The 10,352-nt window shown below is 39.4% G+C and overlaps 2 protein-coding genes across 2 annotated transcripts in view; one reads left to right on the top strand and one right to left on the bottom strand. All coding sequences in view use genetic code 11, as the record gives it.

Moving 5' to 3' along the window:
• Positions 1-2,101: 2,101 nt before the first annotated feature.
• On the top strand, positions 2,102-2,501 carry EGR_10411 (hypothetical protein; the record flags this gene model as incomplete). Its single annotated transcript, XM_024499660.1, has 3 exons — positions 2,102-2,237; positions 2,341-2,390; positions 2,424-2,501. 3 exons carry the CDS (start codon positions 2,102-2,104, stop codon positions 2,499-2,501), a joined length of 264 nt encoding a protein of 87 aa, XP_024345926.1.
• Positions 2,502-3,020: 519 nt separating this feature from the next.
• The window catches only part of EGR_10410 (hypothetical protein), a gene marked incomplete at both ends in the record, with an annotated part of 9,119 nt that continues 1,787 nt past the window's right edge, over positions 3,021-10,352 (bottom strand). Inside the window, 9 exons of the mRNA XM_024499659.1 lie at positions 3,021-3,137; positions 3,176-3,255; positions 3,493-3,644; positions 5,154-5,269; positions 5,901-5,942; positions 6,087-6,120; positions 7,628-7,717; positions 9,092-9,187; positions 10,043-10,129. Of these exons, the coding sequence (XP_024345925.1) occupies positions 3,021-3,137; positions 3,176-3,255; positions 3,493-3,644; positions 5,154-5,269; positions 5,901-5,942; positions 6,087-6,120; positions 7,628-7,717; positions 9,092-9,187; positions 10,043-10,129 (814 nt within the window). The remainder of the gene's footprint in view (positions 3,138-3,175; positions 3,256-3,492; positions 3,645-5,153; positions 5,270-5,900; positions 5,943-6,086; positions 6,121-7,627; positions 7,718-9,091; positions 9,188-10,042; positions 10,130-10,352) is intronic.

Below are 10,352 nucleotides of genomic sequence, written 5' to 3'. Positions count from 1 at the left end.
GCTACTTAAGGTCAGATTACAGCCTCGACAAAAGCGTTCAAACAGCGTTACCGACTAAATCAAAAGTGTTTTTTAATTTCAGGGGTTGATTAAGGAATTTTGGCAATTGCAGATGGCGTGTATTTGATATTATTTTGTAGAACAGCTATTTAAACACTTAGTTACTAGAAGACATCACAGGAGACTGGGTGAGAACTCAGCAAATTTATTTGTGTCAGCAAGAAATATACAAAATTCATTTATTCTAACTCCGTGGCATGTTCGCCCATGACACGAAAGACGAAAGACCATCTCAAAGGTTGTATAGACTCATCGGTTTGCCCAATCAAATGTGCCATTCATCCATTGGTCAGCCTCGATCAATTTTCTGATCGTAGGATGGATTGGTTTATCCATTTACGAATAAGCTATCAGAGTATGGATTGTGGCCACACCACGGGACTATAGAAAGACTGAAGTCATTTGGTTGGTTTCAACAGTTTTCAGTTCTCAATTTCGCTCAACTGACTGCTGGTCGATTTCTTATTAAAATCCCTTTTTTAATACAATATATTATGTGTCCCAACTAAGCTCTCATCTCGCCCGCATATCTCAAATCAGTTGTTGTACTAGTTCAGGCGAACGGAAAATCAAGTGAGCGTATTTTATTTATTAGACCCGTATCTTGTTTGAATGCTACAATGTATTCCTTTTTGCTTATTATTGCCTAGGACTTTTTAACAATATTTGTCTAATACATCCCCTATATTTTGAAACCGTTTGAAAAGCTTTGTTCACTTTCCTTCACTTTTGTCACTAAACCAAAAGATAGCAAACTCCAAGAAATTGCTATGAATTGTCTTTACTCATTCCAACGTAATTATTCAAGGATTCACTTAACAGTCAGGCGTCCAAAAAAGCGGTCAGTGCAAGAAATGGACTGACGTCAAGTGACTGAACAGTTAATGCCCCCTTCCCCCACTATTTAAAGTTTAAATAAGTCCGAATGGCCCTATGATCTTTCACACGCCATACCTCCAGTTTAATAGGCCTATGGTTAGCAAGGTTTATAAGTTTCTGAGTTGTCTCACACTTGCAGGCCTTAGTAATTAGGAGCATATTATTGCTTCTAGTTAAGTTTACAGTACTGGAGAAAAGCCACAGAAAGTTATTAGACATCCCATCTTAAATCTACTTCTTGCTCTCACTTATCTTCTTTTCCAGCATATCTCTTAAGCCGAGAACGGATGTCTGTTAAAAAATTAATGCCTGCGATGACGAATTCTGCATACATGCTGTTATGAAGTAAATATGTATCATCCATCCACACAACAGACAACATCTTGCTGCATTGCATACGATGGAATTTTGGTCGAAATTGTTTTAAACAATGTCCACGAGATTAGATAAAATGACTGCTAGCCATCTGTCTTTCTCTTGAAATTGCAAGTATTTGGAAGATCAAAGTCAAATATTATACAGACAGCAAATTCATTTCCTCCAGAACTGGCAATAAAATCGTTTCATGTTGAATTTGTTCTGCACTTTCCCCAATACATACTGCGACATTAGAACATGCATTTAACACGTAGATTAAGTTCTCACCCACAATGATACTGAGTGCGTCAACAATGTGCTTTAGGTATATACCTGTGTTTGCGAACTGCTGAGCTTTGCCTGTGCATTAAAATGGGTTTCCCGTTCCGTTTAAGAAACTGTTTATCAAGAGGTCAAACCTAGGTACGTTCTTTGCTTTCGCTGTAGTCAAAAAAATGCATATGGGAGGAAACAAGTGGAATTAATTTGGTTTAGTTCGCCCAATTTATGCGACATGAAGCACATTTACAAGAGTTGGACAGACACATCAGTTTGTCCAATCACAACCATAATATTCCTTACGTTAGGATTACGCCAATCATATGCTAGTGTGTGTACTGATCCATCAACTAGCCACTCACCAAGCCGAATGTATCTGCAACCACACCAATCAAATAAACCTACGTATCTCATAGTTTAACCACTTCGATCATTCTTCTTTTCCCTGGTATCCTTCCTGCCAAATAAATGTCCTCCAGGGGATTTCCAGATTTGTATAGTTCAGTCTTGATTTCATTGCCACACAATGAGTGACACTTTGGACAAGATTAATAACTCAGAACAATCTCCTGCTCTGTCCCAAAATGTTGATGCTACAACGGAACTAGACAGTTGTGATGATACAGTTGAGCCTCCAGTTCCTGAGGAGTATCTCAGCGAATGTTTTTCATTCCTTTTCTACGTATACAATGACATGCACTAATTATCTGATTGACTGTATTCTTCATAAATGGACATTTTCTTAATGAGCACATCTTTATGTAGATGCATTTTATTGGATATCATCCGATGCAGTTTTGAGTAAGAGTTATCAGGTATAAGAATTTCAGTTGTTGTTCATATTGTAGTTGTTTGGTGCTATTGTTTGGAAGGAAGTTATATGTCACAGTCGCCTAGGGGAAATACACTTACTAACTGCTGTGTGAAATGGCTGTGGCGCGAGGACTGATAGATGTTACCAAGAGGAACAGAAGGGGGCTGTTTCTGGCCTTTGTGTGCCGCAAGTTAGCCTACACAACAGAGGTGCAAGGCGGCACTGGAGAAACCATACGTTGAGAACCCATCCCCAAAATTATTACCTTTGCTTCGCCTACTTCGTCTTACCAATGAAATAAATCTTCCCTATTAGGGCACCTTAGACTTGTCAGAGAATGAACTGCACAGCTTTATGGGAATGTTGAAGGAGTATTTCCCTACCAATTGTGACAATGCAGGGCTACCGTATAATGGGTAGTCAAGGGGTGATCACAACGCTTACAATTTGGCTTGCATAATTAATGGTGAACAAGGCCTTCGATGCCGCAAGTATGTCTGGCATTTTCATACCTCAAAAATTTTCATCAATGTGATGCTTTACTGACTATCCGAAGGTGTCTAGACTCTGTGCCTTTGCTCTCAAATGGCAAAATGCTTTTGAGTGCAATTGGTTGTATTGCCTGTCGTGTTTAGTGGGTGCTCTGCGAACGATTAGACAGCGAGTAAAATTCAACGGATCTGGATTTTGCTTTGTCCTCCATTTCCTTTGAACCAGTAAACTGACCAGAATGAAACATTTTTACAGGCTGTATTATGAAAGAGTTAAGGAAATCAGTGAATTTACGTGTTTAGAGGTCACTTCTTCCTTCAGTGTAGAAAACATCTGTTCCATTACGAAATTCGTGTTCCCTGAATGCTTCTTGCCTAAAAGGTGCAAGCAAGTAAACATGCATTATGTAGCAGTCGCATTTTATTACTACCATCTCAGTTTCTCCCCTTGCGAACGGCCATTGTCTATACCATTTCTGACAATCTCTTTTCTTCCGTTAGTGCGTAAACATCATTTTTAGATCCAGCCGTCAGTGCACCCATGTACGGGAGCATTATGTTTTGATGGACGGTAGTTGGTTGAGTACAGAGCTGTGTATTGCAATATCATACCAATGTAACTTTTATCAATTTGAATGGATCTTTGTTGAGGAAATATAGAATCGTTGTGTACTCCAGGAGGCGAGATCAGCTGGCATAGCTTTGCTAGGTCCCACTCTCGATGGATGACAGTCTGACGTTGTTTATGGCAATATTTCATTTGACTGACATACGACAGTCATAAGAGTTCCAGAGCAATTCCAACAGTTTACTTATCCTTCTTTCAATCCCAATAGGTACCTTGAAATTTCGTGGGTTACTACTTCTATGTTTCATAAGATAATGTCATTTGGTATAGTTATTCTACAAGACATAAGGGTCTTGAACAGTGAGAAGCTGCTTGACTTATGAACTGTAGCCAGTAATATCGCCAGTATCCCACACGAATGATGGAGATCGTGGTTTAAAGTTGGCAAATGGAATGCAAGTCGTGTAAGTGACACGTTGAAGCATCTTGACTGGAAGAATGTAATGCGTATTTCCTACTGGTCGCAACTAGCGAATAGCGTAATTTCATTTGGAGGTAATTAGTAATTCTGAATTTGGTTGGCAGAGAACTGTTACTGCTCAAGAGAAAATTGTGAGCAGCCCTGACTAATGCAATGATTAATGGTTTATGCAAATTTTATCTTGACGGGAATAAGGTAACAGTGACCTCGTAAATCCATTCTTGGCTTTTAGAAAGGCTATCACTGAGAAGTGTGTTGGTTAGGCTTAAAGCAGAGCAAGTGCTTTGAAATGCCCTTGTGTTATATTCGGCTTGTGTTGATTTCTTTCCGGTCGCTCTTACTTGATTAAAGTAAGTTGATGTAGCTATTCTGCATTACTAGTTTGGACCCAGATTCGGATCAAGATGAAACTGTATGATCGGTCTTATCTTTGGTGGTTTTTGGTGGTAAGGCCTAAATGTCCACTATTATTCGCCAGAATCGAATCTGGTGAAATTCAAATGACTGTGTAGGCATATAGGCCCAAATATCGAAGGGGGCTTTTAAGAAGAAGCAGACATCCTGATAGCTGCTCAACTTGTGTAAATTGACGTTGAAGTTTTGCACTAGTACCCTTGGGCAATTCGCATGAACACACTCTTGAAAGCCTGTTCATATTGTGAATTAGCCGTGTTTGGTTTAGTGAAAAGAAAATGTAGGCGTCCCATCAATCCTAGCATGCGTTTTCGAATTTTTTGAAAAAAAGGGGATGGAATGACATGCAAAAAAAGGTATGGAGACCGAGCTTAAATATTATATTTGTAAGGGAGAAAAGGCTGTGATTGTTTTGCGAAACATTGTTCTGCTGCATTTACGTACTCATCTTAACATTTATCCTAGATCTGGATAACCCTAAGCATGGAATAATTTGGCATTAACTATCTCCTATCCAACCTGGGATGGCCGATATAACCTTGTCATCAATGCTAAGACGATACCTTCGAGCCGACATTCGGATGCAAACAAAATTCTTTCACAGCGGGTTACCATTGTCAAAAATGCACAGCAACTCCCCCCACCTAATGTATTTTAACATACGATTCGCATGTTATACTGCACTATTGTATGCACTTTGCTGCAGTCATATGACGACTTTTCGCTAGATGTCAACCTGCACACCCCGTCACTCTAATGCATTCAATTTTACTGCCAATTTTTGAGAAAAAAACGTGTACGTATCTCTACTTGGTAAGAATTTTAGACCACATTTCCTTTTTTACTGGAAATATTTCTGTAATATACGTTTGCTGGATCATATCTTTCTGGCGAGAGGCGTTCATTGAGCAGGAATTTTGCGACCGCTGAGGAAGTAGTGAACTTTAAGTCCGCAAAATAGTGGTCACTAAACCCTGTTCCTAATAATTCCAAATAGATGCTTCAATTCAATCAGCTCTCATGTTTAATCGGAATTGAGGGATGGACGTTGATACCATTACATCTCACCTAATCATCAATCGTATGCAAGATATTCGAGAGGTATGAATATATTTTCGATTGGCAGTGTAACTGAATAGGATCAAAATTATTTTGACCTGGTGCCTGCACCATATTAATGCCAAATTGATCCGCATATAAAACGCATGCTATAGTACCCACCAAATGTATAGGTAGAACGGGTAGAACATTTCGTGAGAAGGATTTGTGGCCACTCTTAAGAGGTTATTTGTGGTCCACCTTCTTTTTAAATTGCTATTTTGCAACCAATATCACATTCCAACGCTAGTTGAACTAACTGCTTCTCTTGCACAGACCAAAAACTGACAAGGTTGATTAAAAGGTGCCTCATTTAGTCTCAAAGAGGCTGGTTAAGTGAACGTTGTCATCTCTTCTTCCAACAGCCCATTGTATGCATTGAGACGCGGTGTTATCTCTTGTTTGGGATTGTGGTGCGCACATATCTCAATACGGCAAATTTGGAAATTTCTTCCTTACAGGCATGGCTTTTCCTCCAAAGTGATCAAACTTATTATTGACCTTGAAACAAAATTCATATTGTGAAGAAATGCATGACAGAATGGGCAAATTTACTGAAGTCAATTAACTCTCTGTGACTTTTAATAGCTTAAAACATTCCACAAAGAGCAATTAAGTGGACATTTTGCTCAGAAAACTCTTTACCAACCACCCAAGATTATGGTGTTCTGAGTGAGACCTAAGAAATTTATGAACAAACTAGAACTATGCTTGATAATTGGGATTTTTGTTATCCTAATAAACATGATGCTATTCGGAGCCTTTCAAAGACGATAAATGGGTAGGAGAGAATATGCTTTGCAACCATCAGTCGTGACTGTGGGCTTTACACTGACCATCTTAAGAACACAACTGTCAGTTAGTTTTCTAAACAATCACTTTGGAATAAGTCTATGCACCAAAAGCAGTCGTATTCAGGAGAGATTAATCATTCCTAACAATTGACTGTCGTAATATAGTGAATCCAAAAAGGCATCTTTAACAGGAAAGAAGGAGAATAAATTGTTTGTGCAAGACCATAGACTTCCAAATTAATTTGGGATTCAGTCGAGGTGGAAAGTCAAAGTTGGGAAGACAAGTGTAATTTCTGAGCAATAATTGGCTTTCCGGTGTGCCGCGGGGTAGTGCGAGAAGAACAGACCGACCCCATTGGATTGATTAGCTAAAGCGTGCGGTCGTGTCAAAAGAGCATTTTAGTAAACGTCCCATAATTTATGCCAAAATTTGATGGGTAAGAAGTCGTTGCCATGAACAGTCTACTATCAGACTTACTAAATGGAGTTAAAATTTTCCACTGACAAATTAACGATTTCTGTTTTACACAATACTTGGTGTGGCTGCGCTATCTATTCTAAAGCTGTAGCGGATCGGAGTTGTATACAAGTGTAGTGGACAAAATAATCGGGTAGGCTTTTCCATTGGAAGCAGAAGGTTCAGCTTCTGTGATGTACTAGCAAATAGAATTGTAGACACACTGAGTAAAAGGATTTAGCTGAGGATTCTGATCTACCTCATGGCTGACTTGTAACATTTACTGTCCTTCTAATTTGGGCAGTAATTTTTGCACACTATTCTGATGCTGAATGACACTAACCCTTAATCCTGCTTGATACCAAAAAAGTAAACACCAGCTCGTTCAGACATTGAAGGTGCTGAGTGCATCCACCCTTAGCAGTGTGGTTTATCTGTCGGAAAATTTAGAAACTATTTGAATGCATCCACTAACAGAGGTCTAGAATTTAATTTGGTTGTGTTGGAAAAGTAAGTTAGCTAAGTACTTGCCAACAGTTGCATGAAATGGCATGTGGTGTAAGGACTGATAAATTGGAAACCCAAATAGGTCTCATCAAACCGTTGTGACGAAGTAATCAAGAACAGGATTTGAGCTGCTGCATAGAGCTTCTGATCAGATATCAGTCTACGCAGCACCAGTACAAGGCAGCAATTTATAAAGAAATTGAGGAGTACTCGCTCCACTGGTTTATTGCCTTTGCGTGCAATTGCATTACGGCTACCCTTTTTGTCTTCTGATTGAGGAATATTCTGCCCGCCGAGCACTTCCACGTTTGTTAGAGTGTGCACCTGACAGCTTGACTATGATTTTGTAAAAATCTCTTACGATTGTGACAATACGAACTTATCCTGTAAAGGACAATCCGAGAAGTGGTAGACAACACTCAGATTACTTGCATGGATAATATGCAGTGATCGAGTCTGCTGAGAGTACAGTTCTTTTTAATATTGCTAGACCTAATTGATCACTGTCGGGATGGTGCCTTTGCAAAAGATTAATAGATGGCTAAACTGTACATCCGTGTTTTGTAAACGGCAATAATACCTTTGGTTATGCTCATTTGCATTGCCAGTTAGAAACACATTTACCGCTCTGATGTGCTCTCCGTACAACAAACCAGTAAGTAATAGCTACATTAAATTCGGTACTTATTTTTTTTAATCACAGCCTTGATTCCAGTGAAACGAGTGGACTGATAATATTATGAACCAATAATATCATGAACCATATTCAAGTGTCTTGGTAATGCATGTCCAGAACTCACTTCTTCCTTAATGGTAATTGACGATCGTTTCGTCACGAGCCTCGTATTCACTCAACGTTCCTTGCCTAAAGGGTGCAATCAAACAAATGTGTATTACATGGCTTCATCCTTTTCAGGGCACCATCGCTGATACTCCCCTTACAAACAGTCATTGTATATGTCTTTTAGCATGGTCTTATTTCTTCCGTTAGCACGTAAACTTACCCTTAGGATTTGACGGGCGGTTTATTTATTTGCAAATACATTTTGCAGTGCTGAATGGTAAATGATTGAGCAGTTTGATAGCAATATGACTTTTACCACTTTGAATGCATAGTTCATCCCAGTATGGTGTAAACTGCAATGTAATCTAGGAGGCAGGCTCAGCCTGAACAGCTGCATTTAGTACCCTCTTGGCATACATTATGCTGACCATGCTTGTCGCAATATTTTCTTTGTCGAATATACGATGGTCGTAAGTCTTCCCGTTTGGTGCTAAATTTTGTCATACTCCATTCTTCAGCAGTAATGCGTACTGTGACATTGTTGGTTGCTGCTTCTTGTTTGATAAGAATATACTGGTAATGCTCTCACTCTCTGAATCGTGAGCACCTTAGAAGGCCAAAAGCTGATTGATATATAAACTACTGCTTCATACGTATGGGGACAACACCAAGACCTGAATCTTAGTCTTTTCTTTATGTATCCATAAAGTAAGCCTTCAGGATGTCCTGCGTGTGTTAGAGAGCCTGATATTCTTGCGTAATTGAGTAAAGAGTTAACTTTCTAAATTAGTGGTAGGATTAATGCCTACCGCATTAGTGGATGGTAGAGAAGGTATGGTTTCAGTAACTGCTGTTATACTCAGGAAGTCTGTGACCATAAATTGGGATGTTGCTACTGGTTAAGGCTGTGGATTTTTAAAGCCATAGGAAATAACGCTAACTTGGCAGCTCTGAAGCACGCTGGAGTTGGGTGGAGACCACGAGTGCCTTCTGCTCGAGGCGTCTTGCATGTTTCCGCACATGATCCAGTAATGTCTGGAACCAGTGGATGGTATAAAAATTTAAATTAAATTTCATCACTCATGCCAAGTCTGTGTGGTCTACTTACTTGAAGAATTCATCTCTTACGCTGTGTTTATAGGAGGACGTAAGGAACCTCTCATTTGCCGAAGAAGTATTCTCATCAATACTCTCCATATTTCTCCTATGATTTTAGTGAGTTCACTTAAGAATACCTTATTCACTGGAACCCTACCCGTTTCTGCCATGACCGTACCGCATAATAGGGCATCTGTACAACTAAAAAGATTTCATTCCCTGTACAACACTGTGAAATGCCACTGCTGCAATGTAGTGTACCAGCGTGCAACCAAACGGCCTATGGCCTTCAGTACCAGATAGTGCTTTCTTTTTATGAAATTCTTGGCGCTCAGGTGATGTCTAAATTGTCTAACCATTGCAAAGACAGTGAACAGTTTACGTTGTGTTAACCTTTCCTGTTTCAGCTTTGTTACTTTTTGCGCAACTACACTTAAGCGATGACGTATTATCCTCCTTTTTCGTACTCTTGTGAGAGTACATAGCCAAACACTGCGGTGCTAGCGTCAGTATCCAGTAAGAATAATGAGGTTCTTGCTTCAAACTGTAAAAGAGTCAGAATCAGTGCGAAGCAGATCATTTACTTTAGTTCTTTAAAAGCAAAATCATCAAGCTCTTTCTCTTGTTTAAAATTATGTTCACCTGCTTTCTCGCTAGTTTATGCAGCAGTTTTGAAAACTTAGCAATCTTTTCCACCAATCTCCTGCAATAACTTGTTGAACCTACAAGTTTATGTGGTTCCAAATGACTGGTCGGCATTGACTTGGTATTGAAGTTGTTTGTTTGGGTTGGGTTCAGGGTGAGACGGGAAGAGCTCATTACGGTAAAAAATTTGGCCACTGTCCATGTAATGCTTATCCTGGCTGCCCATTGATATATTTAGGCCTATTTACTTACCATAAGACGCCTGAGAATCTCCTAGTACAATTCGGTTTAAGTAATTGTGAACATTTTGGCTTACCACAGAGGAACAAATTGCCTCTCTGACAAGTGTTTAAATGGTTTACATTGATTTGCATCTGGATGTAAAATTTCCTTCCAATCACAGCTAAAGATAATGACATATCGTGTGCATCGCTTTGTAGTTATGTTGGAAGGTACTGCCATTTTTAGAAGGCAATCAAAGAAATTCGACCATTGAGAACAGCGTCAATGTAACAACGTACCGCAGAAATACACTAGGAAGAGTGCAGATGACAATCTAGAGAATCAGCACAACAGTGTAATTAGGGTAGCAATGAAAATGCTTTTATTCTAACACTAAGAATAGG

Source organism: Echinococcus granulosus (assembly GCF_000524195.1).
Source record: "Echinococcus granulosus chromosome Unknown EG_S00217, whole genome shotgun sequence".
In the NCBI taxonomy this organism is placed as follows: Eukaryota; Metazoa; Platyhelminthes; class Cestoda; order Cyclophyllidea; family Taeniidae; genus Echinococcus; species Echinococcus granulosus.
The sequence above is the reverse complement of the archived record's forward strand: the minus strand, read 5'-3'. Positions and strand labels throughout refer to the sequence as shown.